General features: G+C 42.4%; 3 protein-coding genes, 2 long non-coding RNA genes and 4 other non-coding genes across 11 annotated transcripts; 3 read left to right on the top strand and 6 right to left on the bottom strand.

The window, feature by feature from the left end:
- Positions 1-327: 327 nt before the first annotated feature.
- Positions 328-3946, bottom strand: LOC115729580 (aspartic proteinase Asp1-like). The gene is made up of 8 exons (XM_030660184.2): positions 3418-3946; positions 2538-2655; positions 2155-2375; positions 1744-1968; positions 1518-1656; positions 1094-1294; positions 942-1014; positions 328-708 (listed from the first exon to the last, which is right to left on the bottom strand). The coding sequence occupies exons 1-8, from the start codon at positions 3621-3623 to the stop codon at positions 599-601; spliced, it is 1293 nt and encodes a 430-aa protein (XP_030516044.2). The 5' UTR covers positions 3624-3946; the 3' UTR covers positions 328-598.
- A 2361-nt stretch (positions 3947-6307) lies between these two features.
- Positions 6308-9501, top strand: LOC115729567. 2 transcript variants are annotated; one of them, XM_030660185.2, is made up of 3 exons: positions 6308-7508; positions 8752-8826; positions 9204-9501. In XM_030660185.2, exons 1-3 carry the CDS (start codon positions 6621-6623, stop codon positions 9318-9320), a joined length of 1080 nt encoding a protein of 359 aa, XP_030516045.1. In that variant the 5' UTR covers positions 6308-6620; the 3' UTR covers positions 9321-9501. The 2 variants fall into 2 exon arrangements, with proteins under 2 accessions (XP_030516045.1, XP_048139204.1); XM_048283247.1 differs by having other exon boundaries at positions 9170-9305.
- A 616-nt stretch (positions 9502-10117) lies between these two features.
- Positions 10118-11131, top strand: LOC125316679. Its single transcript, XR_007199771.1, has 2 exons — positions 10118-10249; positions 11081-11131. It is a non-coding gene; the product is annotated as an uncharacterized LOC125316679 (long non-coding RNA).
- On the bottom strand, positions 10483-10607 carry LOC115729586. The gene has a single exon (XR_004013975.2). It is a non-coding gene; the product is annotated as a small nucleolar RNA SNORD14 (small nucleolar RNA).
- On the bottom strand, positions 10768-10892 carry LOC115729588. Its single transcript, XR_004013977.1, has one exon. It is a non-coding gene; the product is annotated as a small nucleolar RNA SNORD14 (small nucleolar RNA).
- On the bottom strand, positions 11073-11199 carry LOC115729574. The gene has a single exon (XR_004013971.1). It is a non-coding gene; the product is annotated as a small nucleolar RNA SNORD14 (small nucleolar RNA).
- Positions 11200-11322: 123 nt separating this feature from the next.
- Positions 11323-12075, bottom strand: LOC115729570. The gene is made up of 2 exons (XR_004013968.2): positions 11544-12075; positions 11323-11504 (listed from the first exon to the last, which is right to left on the bottom strand). It is a non-coding gene; the product is annotated as an uncharacterized LOC115729570 (long non-coding RNA).
- On the bottom strand, positions 11340-11449 carry LOC115729576. The gene has a single exon (XR_004013973.1). It is a non-coding gene; the product is annotated as a small nucleolar RNA snoR99 (small nucleolar RNA).
- A 675-nt stretch (positions 12076-12750) lies between the features above and the next one.
- LOC115729568 lies at positions 12751-15645 on the top strand. Of its 2 annotated transcripts, none has more exons than XR_007199374.1 (2): positions 12751-14881; positions 14993-15645. XR_007199374.1 is itself a non-coding variant. In XM_030660186.2 (2 exons), exon 1 carries the CDS (start codon positions 12999-13001, stop codon positions 13962-13964), a length of 966 nt encoding a protein of 321 aa, XP_030516046.2. In that variant the 5' UTR covers positions 12751-12998; the 3' UTR covers positions 13965-13969; positions 14993-15645. The 2 variants fall into 2 exon arrangements, 1 of the variants encoding a protein (XP_030516046.2); XM_030660186.2 differs by having other exon boundaries at positions 12751-13969.
- Positions 15646-15799: the final 154 nt, after the last annotated feature.

Raw genomic sequence — 15799 nt, forward strand, 5'->3', positions numbered from 1 at the left:
AAGGTCAAACATCTTTCCCCATGTGATTTGGGGTGGGTTGAAAGTGCAAAAGTATTGACATCCGGTGGAATTAGAAATGGCTCTAACTTGAAATTTTCTCAGTGGGTTGGTGTAGAATTCTTCACATGGGCTGCGGGATGACCATTATATCATTACATTATTAGAAGTCAACTATAAGAAGAATGTGATGTCAACTTAAACAAGAAAAGATTGCAGTAAAAAGTGCAGGTCTTCCAAATTTAAGACACCAAAAGAATGCCTCTAGGCTTGAGTTTCACTTAACTGAAGGTAAATAAAATCTGGAACTTTGGACTGAAGAAGAAGTTGGGAGTATGAATAAAGATCAGTTTCTACTTATCCTCAACAGGGATTACTTATTAAGCGTGGCTGTATTTGAGTTCGCTCGGGGTATACTCGCAAACAATTTTTCTGTACACACAACATCCAGTACAGTAAGAAAAACGAAAACGTTAGTCCTAGCTTATTTACAAGTAACTTAGCAATGATAAGCTTCTTAAGCGAAGGCTTGGTTTGAAGCACAGCGCTTCCATTATTCTGATCTGGAAGTACAGAGATACGATGAGGAGCTCCTTGTTATTCAGGCTACGGTGGCTCTGGACTTTGGATTTCGACTGCAATCTGCAGCAGCCCATCCTATCAGTTGCCTCTCGTTGTCGTAGATTACCATCTTGTCCTGCATCGATATGTCTGCAAAACCGACGAACAAGGGTAGATACAAAAATTAAAATGAAATGAAATGAAATTAATCTGCTTCGGCGTGATAGTGCAGTACATCTGAATGGATATGATCTTCGAGGACATTTTATCGTTTGTCTAATTGTATGTTCAATGACTTGCTTCCTTTCAATTTTTCTATGACAATGTCTCACGTGCAAAACTGATTCCTTTGATCAAAATGCCACCATATGGAAGACTCTTACCTCCAATCACATTCATATTTTGGAGCCCTGCTTCAGTTCCATTTAAAACTCCCATGCAAACATTTCCCTTGGACTGTCAAAACCATTGCAGTTAACAACAAACGTACATATTTAACTTGCCAGAGTTTTGATAGATGAAGGCATTTACTGACCGATATAATCAAATATGATTCAGGGGGGACTTCAAATTGGTTTTTGGTTCTTCCACCGCTATTAAAGCTGAGTGCAAAGGGCTTGAAGTACTTCCTCACATCACGGATGTTTTTGAAAGGTTTCCTGCCTTTCCAGCAGAGTGGGAGCGTGGGGTCATCTAATGCTTCAGTGAAGGGCTTCCCGTTTAGTTCTTTCTTCACCTGAAAGAAGAGAGAAGTTCTTTATGGCGTGATCTCTCAATTTTTTTGGTGAAAGGTGTTACTTCTTAAACTTAATAGGCAATAGTACTCCATAAAACTCGAGCACAATTGAAAATCCTGGAAAGATGGTTATATGTTTGGACGTAAGTAGTGACGTGCTAAGTATGATGTTGAATTGTGTCCCTGATTTTCACATACTAGTTCACAGTTCTCTCTAACTCACCGCGAAAGCGAAGGCTTGATATGCCTGGGAACTAAAGTAAGTATAAGAGCTCCCGCTATCGACTACTAACAACAGATTTTTCAGTCCAGTAGCTTTCCCTGCAAAAAGGAGCTCCGCAGTCCCAGGAGAATAGTGCTCTCTGGATACATATAAGAAAGTTCAACTTTAGTAAATGAAAGACGAGAGATATTTACAAGGTGAAAAAGTGGAAGAACAGAGAATATACAAGTAATCACGAGACATAGGTGTCCACATGATGCGGGAGGAGTCATAAAGATCATCGCCGAAGAAGAGAAATCCACCACCACGCGCACTCAAGCAGTGGCCTAGTACGTTTGGCACCAAACCTTGACTACTTAGCTGTGATACAATGCTGGACTTGCCCTTACCGAGCCCAAGCACTCCGTCTAAGAAAGGATTGGATCGACCGGGGATCTGATCATATCCACATCTGTAGAGGAACTATCACCACTTAAGAAACGGTTGCAAAGGCAAAATTGATCTGAGCAGGCTCTGACTGACATAAATGAAGAAATTCCAGTGTGGCCAAAAGAAAGCACGGTATGATAAAATGCTGAGTTGGTATAATCAGTAAGCCTGGCCAAACATAATTGAGAGAGCATGTGAAGTTACCAACCCGAGGGCGACACGAGCACTAAGAAACCCGCCGCCGTAGGACTCGAAGGAAAAGTCATCCTTTACGAGTACACCAAGAGAAGAGCCACCGTCTGCATACTCAACCTCGTAGTCACATTGCTCCGGGTGGTCACATTTGTAGTCTCCTGAATGCAAGGACGCACAAATTGGGTCCCTGCAGATTACTAGGTCGCTGTTGGGTCGATAAAGGGGATGTGGTGTCTGCAATAAGAAAATGATGGGAAGGTATCAGGACTTATCACCTCACATAACATCATGAGACCATTCGAAACAAACATCCCAGCAAAGTTTTAAGATTATTAATCAGCATTCATAGGTTTGAGAAACATGTCGATACCACACCCGTAAACGACTAAAATTTACCTGGGTGCATCGTCGACAAGGGGCATCACATTGGAGCCATGTGAGGTCACTACCAGTGTCAGGATCAACAAAGTAAGGCTTTGGTGGTTGCCCAACAAAAATGGTTGTGTTATAAGACCTGAAATAGGCAGTTCACTTAATCATCAGCGTTAGCAAATACGCAAGCTTTTATAACCTTCAGATCTGATTATTGCATGAAGAGATGGAGCATTACGCTTCAACAGATTGAACAGCCAATTAGCAAAGTGAAAGGGACAGAAATGAATGACAGGCAAAGTGAGAATGAAGTTAACAATTGAGAAAACAGCCGGGGATCAAGAAAGTTAAGAAAAGCAATGGATCTCTATGACCTATAAAAAGGAAATATATGGAAACTGAAAAAAACGCAACTTCCCCTTTCGAAGAAAAGATACGGTTGGATGCGACGGTGACCATATAGAATCTTTCAAGCAATTTTCCCTTGACATGAAAGATTTATTTTGATGATCAACATGTTGAAACTTCAGGAAATTCCTAAATGGGGTGATAATAGCCTCTATGGTTACCACTTACGGAGACAAAGGTCACCATGACATTGGATTGGATGAATCTTCAGGCCATCATACCAACGAAACAGCAATACAACGCAGTAACTAGCCAAACTGTTGAAACTTTCATTGTTTTTTGGAGGAAAAAAGACATTTTTATTATCACCAAACACAGTTAAATAGTGAGAGATGACCCGTGCTTTCTAAACATCAACAACACAGTACAGAGTCACGCAGGAATTCAAGAATTATTTGAAGGAGCTAAAGTGCAGGTACGTCACTCTCTCTCTCTCTCTCTGTGTGGCTGATAAATGAAACACTGAACTGAAGTGAAGAGAGGTCAAGAAGTGTACCCAGTTGGGAAAACATTGCCGTGAAGTGAAAAGACAACGGATGACCCGACCCGATTGAGAGCTAGCGACGATGACGGCGACCCGAAAGTCACGGGTGCTTTGCCTCTGCTCATCTCACCTCTAGAAGAAGAAGAAGAAGCGGGAGAAACACACCAGCTCGACACTATTATCACCAACGCCACCAGACCCACTTTCTCTTTCCTCATTCTCTCTGTCTCACTCTCTCTAATTATAACTGATGAATGAGCAAGAATTGTATGTTCTTGGACAAACTCAAACCTGTCACTGTTTTTGTCCGATTGTTATTCAGACCCAACAGCAAAAAGACCAGGTCGAGGGCAATTATAGGGCGGGTTCCTTGCATGATGAAGCGAATGATTGGCAAGGATTTATGCTGATGTCTAGCTTGGGAGCAAAGAATTTCGAATTGGAATAGCTTGTGAGATGGGGGCGGGGGCGTTTCTTGTTCCCTCTGTTGTTGGGTAATTTGAAGGAGTTAGAAATGGTATTCCTTCTAATGGGTGGAAATCTCCGACAGGGGTTCTTTACTTTAAACTCTGGTTTATGCTTATTCCTTGCGTTGGCAAATTGCGGTCGTTAATCTCGTTATCTACCCCAGAAAAGGATTCTGTCTTCTTGATTGAGGCACGTTGAGGAAGATTTATCTGTTCTTTTCTTTTTTTCTTTTTTTCTTGGGTTTATTTGTTTGGCTGTAGATGTGGAAGATTGCTAATATGGACGAAAGACGTCGAAAGTGGGACCGGGCAGTTTGAGTCATCAATCGAGTTTAATTTGGGAACTTCTAGGAACTTTCTTAAAAAGGACAACCTATTTTTCGGGTTGGAAAAAGGGCAAAAGTAAAACTTATGGGGGAACCAAAGGCTCATTTTTTATGAGCCCGTTAAAGTTTAATTTAGTGTAGTGTAGTGAGTTGCTTTACATGGACATATCAAATCAAGATAATGAGAAAACTGCTGCAGATTATGAATGCGAAATTCTCGGATGCGCGAAAATACTAATTCTGTATAACGATTTTTGTCGTTCATAATGTGTAAAAGATGTGTCGTGGCTATCCTCTAAAATTTATTAAACTTTTTAGATTGTGTGCACCTCATTACTTAAGCGGAGTAGGAACGGTGTAAAATGCGAACCAACACTTTATTAAAGCAAAAAATATTTCATGAGCGTGAAATTATTGAGATGCACGAAATATGATATATTAAAAAATGAATAACAATTTCCGTCGGTAGGAAGTGGATAATGTTCAAATGTCATACATCTATCTCATTTCCTATGACAAATATCTGACCCTTCTCATGCTTTTGACTCTTCTGACTCTATCACGATCGTCGAGTGCACCGAGATTGACGTTTGTTTAGTTCCGATGGACCCGGGATTGGGCAAGAATTCCTCCCCCAAGAAGTTCCTCAGGGCAATCAATTTGCTCGAATATCCCATCAATTTGGGAACGAAGGAAGTGGGGCAAAAAGAAAAGGTGACGAGACCCACATCACAACTCAGGACCGAGAGGGAGCATCCAATGAATTGGACACTAGATACACTGCCACTGCAAACAGAAGACGACTGGAGCCCAGCCACACCCAGAAGAAAACGGAGATGAAAACAGAGAGAAAAGCACCCGAAAAGAAAACCCACTGAGACAAAAAGGATCAACCCCCCTCAACATGAAAAAAAAAAGAAATTTTGAGAACAGATAAAATTAAGACATTAATGAAAAAAGATAAATGCTTGTTATGCGGATATTCTCTAAAAGGAAAATGAAGGGGGACTAAAATGAAACGAAGGCAGAAAAGAAAAAAAAAAGATAGAAAAAAGATGACTTCACATTCACACTGTGCTGTGTGGTAGATAATGCAGACAAAAGAGTGAAAGAGAGGGATTCGGATTCTCTGTGTGTGCTCTACTGTGTAAATGCCACCCTCCTGCTTAAAAATGAGTTACTGATCGATCCCATCATCGCCGTCCCACCAGAGAGAGAGAGAGAAGGTGCGGTTTCTCTTCTGTTTTCCCATCTCGTCGCCCCAGAGCGAGCCCCCGCGCGGAGGGCTCGTGAAACTCCATCTGGGTGCGATTTCTTTCGTTTTGTTTTGCAGTTCCTTTTCAATTGTGGGGGTTCCAAGTTCTGCTCGAATCGCTCGGTTGGTTCGTTTATATCTATGTTATTCCTCGGTCTCTACGATGCGAGTTTAGCCCCCTGGATTCTGTGTTTGATATCTACGAGGGGGGTCGCTTTTGTTTGTTTGATCGAATCCTCGTGCCGTATGCGGGAGCATAGGGAATTGTTCGTGGAATCCTCGTTTTGTATGTAATTGGGCATAGTTGTTTGGTAAAGGGAGCTGATTTCCCTCTCTGCTGCATCGGCTTCTCTTGTTATGGAGATTCTGTCTGTTTGGTATTGTCCGCTTCTTCTTTTTTGCCTTTCTTTTTGGTGAAGCGGTCAGGTTTGCCAGTTTCGCCCAACTCTTTTATCCATTGGTTGGTCCTCCTCTTTTACTAAAATCCTCTGATTCATGTAGTAATATGTTTTGTGACTCTAGATCTAGATTCCATTTGTGCAAAAGGGAACTCTTTTGAATTGAGAATCAAACTTTGGCTTGGTAGGAACTTGGAATAGCACGTATGTTGGGCATGGGATGTGAATGAGAGAGATGTAAAACTGGCCCTAGATTATCGTGCAATTCGAACGGAAACCTCAAGATATATGAAGGCACGTCAAAGTGGCAATATAAGGGGCATGCCATTCAGGGTGGCAATAGATGTACTATCCAGCATTTACAGTTTGCAATTCTTGTGACCCATTCATCCAGAAAATATTTTTGAATGTTGTTACTTCTGCTGACATCTTTTTATCATTTCTCATGTGTGTAAGCCATTGTCTTTCAGGATGGGATCTAGGGTGGGATCAAATATTTTTTTTTCCTTAATCTGAATACACAGCTCCTAGCTTTTAGCACAAATCAAAGCCTTGAATTGTGCTGAAAGCTTTGAGCTCTTGCAGTTAGTGCTCCGGCATTCTGATCTGCCAATCTTTCATTGGATTGGGAGTTCCAATTTCATTATTGGCTGGCACACGCGGGAAGTTTTCATTGCACACCTGACTGAACAACGAGATTTAACTCCAGCAATCATATTACTGGCTAGCATGGTCTAAAACATCAGAAGGAACTGATTTGCCTAATACCATGGGTAAAGACAATCTCCCACCGACCACCCACAGTGTTGAAGTGAAGAGTGACCGCTGCTCATCTAATGACAGTGATGATTCAGAAACTCCCTCGCGTGATAGTTTGGAGAAGGAAGGGGGCATGCCATTTTGTCGTGTGTGCCAGTGTGTTGAATCTGACCAAAGAGGAGATGCAGCATTAGGGTTTTTGGGTATTACTCCGCCTTCTCCTGAAAAAAGTGGTGGTAGCACGAACACCCTCAATGTCCAGAGTGACCTGTCTCATGCAAACAATGCTGGAAGAGGATCTAAATTTATTGAGGTTATTAGTCCTGAAGGGGAGCTTTTTGTTTGTGCTGCTGATTTGGAAATGGGCCACCATGAAGACTCGTTGCTAGAGCTCGGGTGTTCTTGCAAGAACGATCTTGCGCTTGTACATTATGCTTGTGCGCTGAAATGGTTTGTTAACCATGGATCTACTGTTTGTGAAATCTGCGGACAGGTTGCCAAAAACATAAGGATTGCTGACTTCAAAAAGGTTGTCGGTTCTTTGAAGGAATATGAAGTGTTAAGGGAAAGAACAGCTAGCGGGGAACCCAACCCTTTACAATTGCATATGGGTATGACTGTTGATCCTGATGCTCTTGCTGCTATTCGTAGGCAACGTCTCAGCGAGATTTCACTGTGGTTTAGCCCACACCATAATAGCATCATCAACAACAGCCAGAGTAACGTTGCTTCGCAAGTTGCTTCTGAGCAGCCTTCAAGCATTGTCAATCAAGACAATGGCAATGGCCCTTCTGAAAATCCTGCAGCAAAATGGGCTGTTGAAGGTACAGGGATTTTGCTTGCTACAGGATTACTAACTGTCACTCTTGCATGGCTTATAGCCCCACGAGTTGGAAAGGTAGGCTACTAGTCATGCTAGCTTTGAGCTTTTTTCCTGCTTACTTTTCTGCTTAAACTGCCTTCGTATCATATGGTTCTGGTTACTGCATTATCTAGTGCTTGGTGATTTCGAAACATATGCCTCTTAAGATTGTTGGAACCTGGCATGTTTGGAAGGAAGTGAGCTGTCCAATAAAAAAACCCAGCCGTGATCTTCATGTAGGGAAAGAAGAAACGAAAAAAATTAACAAGTCTAGTACGATGCTGCAGTAATCTGGGAGCGATAGATGAGATTGCTATACGGACAAGAACAAATCTGAAAAAGTTTATTGTGCTGTGATAGATCACTCTAGCATGACACTTCATATTGCAATCCTTTAACAATGTCTAATTCAGTGGAATCAGATAAAAGCGTTGCAAATTTGGGGGAAGTGACCTGCTTATCTTTCTATATTATTGTGTAAGACTTTGCTGTGTATTTGTGCAGCTATTCTTTCAGGCTTTGAGCCAATGTTTGTGCATCCAGTTGCTTTACTTAAATAACATAATGCGATTCATCCAGCTCCATAGGCCATCAGTTTTGCTCAATAAATCCTCTTTTGTGAATCAGTTAAGTTTAAAATCTCAATATGCACCTAATTTCCTGATTGGTTCACAACTTCTCTACATCAAAGTTCTTTTTTTTTTCTATCATAAATGCGCATTTGATGCGCAGATGTTTCCTAAAATTACTTTCTAAATCCAACAAATCAAAACTTGGACCATAACTTTTTAAAAGTTCCATTCCGATTTTAAAAGAAAAGGGGAAAAAAAGCTAGGAATTTTCGAGTTTATATGTTAATAGCATTGGAGATAAACTTATGCATGCTCCCACTTGTCTAAGATTAATATCTTAGCACACCTGATAAAATCATATGGGAGCTGCTACCATCACTGGTAGTCTATGCGGGGTTGTGTTATCGGCTAGGCCAATGGAGCAGTATTTAGGTTTACTGGGTTGTAGCAAATTTGGAAGGTAAATGGTCCCATGAGGTTGGTTAGTCTATGCAGTTATATTTGAGTGCAAGGACATGTTCATCTCTTCAAATGTAACATGCTCGATAGTACTATTTTTTGATGCAGGATTTGCTTTTATTTGAAGCTTTTAAAGAATTCTGAGATATGTTGCCTTGTTGGCATTGAATCTAGTTTTTGTGTTGCAGTGAGTTTCCTTGTGACATGATTCCGCGAACTGACAGAGCAGATTCAACTCTTATTTGCAGAAAACTGCTAAAAGTGGTCTTCATATACTTCTGGGTGGCGTTTGCGCCTTGACAGTCGTGGTCTTCTTTCGCTTTGTAAGTGGTTCAGATACTGTTATATTTTGCATATTTATTATGCACATTGATTTTGTTTGTCTTTGAGAAGACAGAATTGCAGATTCGTTACTATTTTAATAGGGGTAGAACTGTTTAGGAAACTTCTTTAGGATTCCTGAAGATAACAAACACAAAATTCATATTTGTTTGGCACTTATAGTTCGTTAGTCTTGATTTAATGACTAGTAGTTATATACCAATGGAAAAGTTTGTCTGAAGAAGCGCATCTATCATCGGCAGAACCATTCAAAGCTTTAACGTCCTTGACTTTGTTTATGGACTTCGACACCTTGCTTAATCCAAAACTTTTTACTGATTCTAGGGGTACCGCCTTCTCTTTTGAATTGATTCTGCAGTTTGTACTTACCAGAATCAAGTACGGACCAGCGCGATATTGGGCCATCCTCTTTGTTTTCTGGTTTCTGGTATTTGGGATCTGGGCATCAAGGACACATGGCTCACATACAACGTGAAGTCAATCAGAAGATGTTGTAGCTGCCTAGCAAATGTAGATTTGCGGGACCTTGTATTTGGCGATCGGAGCTCAAGATTATCTGTTGTCTTCATTCTTCATTTGGAATTGATCTGTTGTATGGACGTACTGCAGCTATTTCTTCCGGGAGATCACCAGGTCGAGTGCGGACAGTATTCTGACTAGTCTTCTGTTTTGTATTTGATGATACTAAGGGGAATGATTCATGGTCAGGAGCATCAGTAACTGCTGATCCTTGGACCAAATATTTAAGGTATAAGTGGTCACCAGAAACCCATCTTGTGATCAACTTTGTGGCTGTTCCTGCGTTGCTTACAGTAAGCGACGTTAGTTTTTTGGTGTCCTTTGTTTCGCGGAATTGGGAGTTTTCGAAAGGTAAGAGGTGATTCATTGCCATGATAAGCCATTTCCTCGTCGTGTACAATGACATAAGAATTTTCTGGTCCTAAAATTAATCATAAAAATGCAATTGAATCTTAAGTAACAAGTTAACAGAAGAAAGAAGTCACAGAATGACTTGATAAGTTTTAGGGCTTCCTTTTTTTTCCCCCATTTTTAAGGTCCTTTTTTTGGGGGAGGGAGGTGGAACCTCCTCCAATATAAGATTTTCATCAGGATAACCTTGAGCCACCGTCTAAGCACAAATACCTTCGTTTAAGAGACTACATTTGATATAGAAAGTCTTTGATTAAGTCTACTCAATTTAACAGCTTCAACGGGTCTTGTTTGCTGACTAAGAATATTACGATTAAGAAACTGTACACACCTAAAGAGAATAGCAGCTTCCAACCATCAAAACCTAAACAAGAAAAACTAGCATGTCCCTTGTGAATCTTAAGGAAAAAATAACCAAGGTTCTAAAGATGTATCTCTCTTCCAAAAATTCTCCTGTAGATGTACAAATAAAAGGTACAAGACATCCAAGGAAGGAATGTAACAGCACTAGCCCTCAAGCCCGGCAAAGGCAAAAGCTCTTGGGTGGCCACTGCAAATGTTTTGAGAAACAAGCCTTCGGGGTCAGATGTGTCATCATCAAAAGATGGAGCTGAATATTAACTAGAACACCAGCAGATATATTTCAACCCCCTTAACAAGACTACTCAAGGAACTGTTAAGTGATTGATATGTCAACAAAGTAAACACGTCTCAGACATCCAAGGAAGGAAATGTAGCAGCATTAGCTCTCCAGCCCGGCGAAGGCGAAAGCTCTTAGGCAGCCACTGCGAAAGTTATGAGAAACAAGCCTTTGAGTTTGTCATCATTGATTGAATACTCATCACTAACATGACATTCGCACAGCACATAATCCTCAACACCCCAGCCACATCACTGAAAATCATACCCGCCCAACAACATACTGCAAAACTAACAAAATCCAAGAGCACATCTGACTATCAAACAATTGAATATTAATGCTACACGGTAATAATCTCAGACATCCAAGGAAGGAAAGGTAGTAGCATTAGCTCTCAAGCCTGGCGAAGGTAAAAGCTCTTAGGCGGCCACTGCCAATGTTTTGAGAAACAAGCCTTCAACTTTGTCATCGTCAATGAATTAATCGCTCTTAACACGACATTCACACAAGACATTACTCTCAAAAACCTCCACCCCATCATTAAAAATCACACCCGACAAAAGAAAATGAAATGAGAAGCGCCACTGCTGCAAAACTAACCCAAATACAAAAACCTATCCAACTGTCAAACAATTGAAACGTAAGCTCCAGGGTAATAGTCTCAGACATCCAAGGAAGGAAACGTAGCAGCATTAGCTCTCAAGCCCGGCGAAGGCGAGAGCTCTTAGGCGGCCACTGCGAATGTTTTCTGAGAAACAAGCCTTTGGAAGTATCATCATCGAAGCAAAGGACCCGTTAAAGTGCAATTTTATGCTGAACAAAACATTAATCCTCAAGCTAATCCATATACACACAAAGACACAAGCAAATCAATCGCACACGTATTAACGCTAGAACACATGAGAAAAAATGGAACTCTAGGTGAGATTTTCCATCCTAAAATGATCAGCAGATGACTGAAGAACACGACTTGCTGACAAAGTGAAGCAGATGGACGACAATCACTGTGAGGGACTCGTTCATCCCTAAAGCAATCGAAAAAATTCCCTGCTAGAGGGGCAGACGTGTAGTCCCTAACGGACGTAGTCCCTAACAAAATTTCTCTGAAACAACTACTACTGACCTCACAAATCCCGCGATATTCCCAAAATCGAAAAAAACATAAAGCCTGCAGCTTTGCTCAAAATCCTCTCTTCAGGCAAGGAAAAGCCACAACAACGAGCACTACGGAACCCTACGCCAAGTCAAAGCATAACACGAACAAGCAAGCACATGGAAAGACCGAGATACCCTAGTTCTCCACTACCCACTAACGCTAACATACGAACCATCCGTCCCAACGGACGCCATTCAGGAATTTTTGCATATTCCAACAACATCACCATTTCGAAGAAAGAGGCGAAGCTCGAAGAACCCAAACCGGAGTCCGCATCAGAAAGGGCTCGCTGGGTCGCCGATTTGCAGAGAGGGAGGATGGAGAAGGGGCTTTATAGAAGTAGAAGCCTCGCTAGGGTTTTTGGAGGGTCGGCTGTGAGATGAAGAAATGCGAGGAGGAGGAGGAGGAAGAGAAGTCTCTAGATGGATCTTGGGCCTTCTCCTGGGCCTCGGTTTTGGGCCTCAACTCCAACTCCCTCCAACTCTATCTTCTTGAAATTAAAGAAATGCACTTGCTACAATCATTTGATTTGAACTCCGCTCTTCTTTCATTTTCTTCATTTCTTGAATTGTAAATAAATTTTTGATTTCAGCGTTTGGAAAAAAATGGCGAACATTCGTCAAATTTTTCCTTTGTAGACAAAAACATGTAGTGTGGTAAAGGAAGGCAACTATGTCGAGTCTTTTATCTTCCCATTCTATTAAAGTTATGAACTTTATTATTGACTTCATTGTTCTCGTGCATGAAAACAAATCGTTACGTACTTGAAAACATACAAAAGCTTCTCAACTGTGCTTTTGTGAATTGATTAATAGTATTAAGGTCGTGCCATTAAGCAACACATTCCTAGATAATTCGGCTCCTAATAAAGTAATTGCGCATTCATTCAATACATCGCAAGTTGCAGACTTTCCGACTTCCGTCTCTTAGCAAAGAGGTGTTCTTTAACTAATTCGGAGGAAGCTCAACGGTGAGAGGCGACTGGTGTACGGATGACAAGCCCGTTCTCGTGTCGGAAAATTAACTAGTGTTTGGGTAAAGATCTACTCGACCCATGAAAGTACGTAGAGGTTTGCTAAAGACTTCAAATTGTGGCATCACGAAAAGACAGCCGACTGCCGAGCTATCAAGGTTGGGGTAGGTGGGTGGGGGAGGTAACATAATTTCCACAGCCAAAACGTCTTTAGGAAAGGAAAAGGAGAGTCCTTTGCTGTTTGCGAGAGACATGTAGGACGGACGGTCAAAGCTTCTTTGGCCCCGAATCATTCATTTCCTCTGTCCAAGCAAAAGTGAAGTGGAGTGAAGAGACCCGAATGTCAAAAGCGACACTCCTCCTCCTATGATCGGATCTCCCAGACAGAGACAGAGACAGAGACACAGACAGACAGCAGCTTCCATTCCCATTTTTGACAGGAACAAGCCGAAAGATGCTTCCTTTGAAGCTCGTCCGCTCTCTCGTCCTCGGAGAAGCCATCGGTCTGTCCCGTTCCCGGAACCCCCGTGGAAGCTCCCTCTCCGGAGGCGGCGACGACGACGAGGAAGGGGAAAGCGACGATGAGGCCGAAGAGAGACCCACTTCAAGATCAAGATCGAGGAGGAGGAGGACAAGAACAAGAACCGTCGCCAAATCAAGAACCCCGCTCCTCCTCTTCCTCCCCACCAGAGAGCTCATCACCGACACGTACACGCTGGCTCACATTGCCCGAGACATGGGCATGGACTTGTACCCCACCCCGTCACTCTCCCACCTCATCTTCACCTTCCAGTCACCGTCGCCATCCCCATCTCCGTCGCCGTCTTCCTCTTCCACCTCCCCGTTGTCCTCGTTCCCATCCTCGTGGTCGTCCACATCCCTCACTCCCTCCACATTCTTGTTCCCTAACGACGCCGTCTCTCTGCCCTTCCCTTCTCTCTCCTCCGCCTCTCTCCCCACCCTCCGCTCCTTCGTCTCCCTCGCCAAGGGCCTCTTCAAGCTGGTGTTCGTGAGATTGGCCCGCGCCGACGGCGAACCGGTGCACGACGGCACGGTGAACTGGGATTGTTGCTCGGTTTCGCTGTTCTCACGGGTCGGCGGCGAGAGGATCGACACGATGGATGGGTTTTCTAGGGCTTTGGCCGGCCATGGGTGGACCCTTTTCAAGACCCGGAAGAACCCGGATCCGGATGGGACCAATGGTAATTGTAATAGCAACAGTTCCGTGTATTTGTTTAGGAAGGTGGATTTGAACCGGGTCCGGATGCAGCGGGCGGGTCGGGCACCGGGTGATAGGAACATTGGTGGGGATTGTAGAGTCAGAGAGTTGAGATTGCCACCTCTAGATTTTAGGAATGCTCCGCTCAGGATCCTGCAGTATGTTCTTCTCATGACCGATGATATCTTCTATCTCGCGTAGGAAAGGCAAGTTTTCTTCTTTACGACTTCCCCTGTTCTATGATGTTCAAACGTTGTTTTTTATTTACTTTGTCGTAGAGGCAATGTTGATTAGTGAGGGTTCATCTCAGTGAGAACGTTTTCTTCTGCCCCTCATTATGATTTTGTGAGGTCAGTGCAAAAATGTAAGATACAACATTGGTTGTAAGCCCTGTGTCGAGTTATCTGCTATAGGTAACTTGTGTGATGGCTCTTCAGGAAGCTAAAATATTGCCCCTTATTCGAGGATTGGCAGCTGCATTTTCCTTGATGAGCTTCTAGCAGTTGATCAAACTGGTTCACTGTGAGTAAAGGATTAGCGAAGGATTATTGTCCCACCTATTGGGTGGTTTATTTGTTTGATCTGGTTACCTCGTACGATAGCCAACCGTTGTATCTGAAGATCTTTCCTTTTCCTTGTTTTGTTTGGTAGCAAATATTCTGTACTTGTTTCCCAGTCAAGATCTTAGGTAAAATTACGAAATGCAGTTAGCCATATAGTATTGATTGGTGGAGATGAGATGAAAGTTAGAGGGATCCCCCATTTTAACATCAAGTTGTAGTTATTAGTTGTGAAGCCAGTGTTCCATGAAAATCGTTCAAACCATGTAGAAGAAGCGGGGTGTCTTTCTGACCACAATTGTTCAATTGTACTGATAAATATGTCCACATTTCATATACATTAAAGCTATGGTTGTGGCATCAGATGGTGAAAAATGGCAAGAGAATAATAGTAGGTAGAGTACCATCATGATGATGGATGCAGGACTTCTTGGTGAAACTTCACAATGCATTTGGCTCTCTGGGATAATCAGGCAGTCATTTTTCTTCCACGACATAATGCTGGCACTCGTTTAAGTTTAGCATCACGGCCTTGTGGTAATCTAACTTGCACAAAAGGTATAGGTCATTGCGTAAAAATTCTTTGGGTAACACTTCTGGTTTTGCTATATTCATATTCCCTGCTTGGTTCCTTGGTCGCTTTAGTTAAAAGCAAGAGCTACATTGCAGGTCCATGTCCATCTTTCAAATTCCTGTGTTTGGCAAACAAATTCTCCAGCAGAGGTTGGCCGCATGTAACTTATGAGAAGTGAACGGCATGCCTGCCCTATGGTGCGACTTATTTTGCCTGCCATCTTTTACATAATTGAGGTGCTGTCTGTCGTAACATGAAGATGCCTTCCTTCAGCGTCGCCTCTCCTCTCCTCCCTTCCTCATGCAGAATCTTGTCAGTGTCTATGCCCTGCAATATCTGCGAGAATGCGTTGGAGTTTCGTGCTGGCAGTTTTACTCGGTGATTGCTACAACAGCACAAGACTCACTTTTGACGAGGCAAGAACTGAGCCTCTCTTTTGGTTGCTGACCTCAATGGCGAGGCAATCTGCAATTTTGGTAGTACTTACCAAGGAGAGAGGATAGATCCATTCCAGAGATTACCCAAACCTAATGCTACTTTCAGGCAATGCTGGACTTTGCTGACATATGCCACCGGTTGTAGATACCAACTTTTCAAAGCTCTTCTTTTGTGCAATGCCACTACGCTGATAGCTTGTTCTTGTCCTGAAGTGAGAAAAACTGTGCACGTTCTCTCTCTCTCTCTCTCTGGGGTGCAATTTTCTGTTTGGCCTTTAATGCAATGTTAATTTTATTATTCACGTTTACCATGACTTTACTTCCCTTCATGCTGCTAAAATGTTGATCATGAATAGTGATGTGCATGCGAAATATCGTACTTGTTTTTATGCTTAGCGAATGCTCGAACTACAAGACTCTGTATTATGATCCATATAACCTATGAAAATGGGCAGTGATGTATGA

Source organism: Rhodamnia argentea, chromosome 1 (assembly GCF_020921035.1).
Source record: "Rhodamnia argentea isolate NSW1041297 chromosome 1, ASM2092103v1, whole genome shotgun sequence".
Lineage (NCBI taxonomy): Eukaryota > Viridiplantae > Streptophyta > Magnoliopsida > Myrtales > Myrtaceae > Rhodamnia > Rhodamnia argentea.

Bases quoted from the DNA above. Each gene is read 5' to 3' on its own strand.
- LOC115729580 (XM_030660184.2), bottom strand. From the start codon at position 3,623: ATGAGGAAAGAGAAAGTGGGTCTGGTGGCGTTGGTGATAATAGTGTCG. The intron at 1,969-2,154 runs GTTGGTAACTTC...GTTCCTCTACAG, and splicing joins AGTGCTCGTGTCGCCCTCGG to ATGTGGATATGATCAGATCC. The intron at 709-941 runs GTAAGAGTCTTC...TCGGTTTTGCAG, and splicing joins AAATATGAATGTGATTGGAG to ACATATCGATGCAGGACAAG.
- LOC115729567 (XM_030660185.2), top strand. From the start codon at position 6,621: ATGGGTAAAGACAATCTCCCACCGACCACCCACAGTGTTGAAGTGAAG. The intron at 7,509-8,751 runs GTAGGCTACTAG...TCTTATTTGCAG, and splicing joins TAGCCCCACGAGTTGGAAAG to AAAACTGCTAAAAGTGGTCT. The intron at 8,827-9,203 runs GTAAGTGGTTCA...TTGATTCTGCAG, and splicing joins TCGTGGTCTTCTTTCGCTTT to TTTGTACTTACCAGAATCAA.
- LOC115729568 (XM_030660186.2), top strand. From the start codon at position 12,999: ATGCTTCCTTTGAAGCTCGTCCGCTCTCTCGTCCTCGGAGAAGCCATC.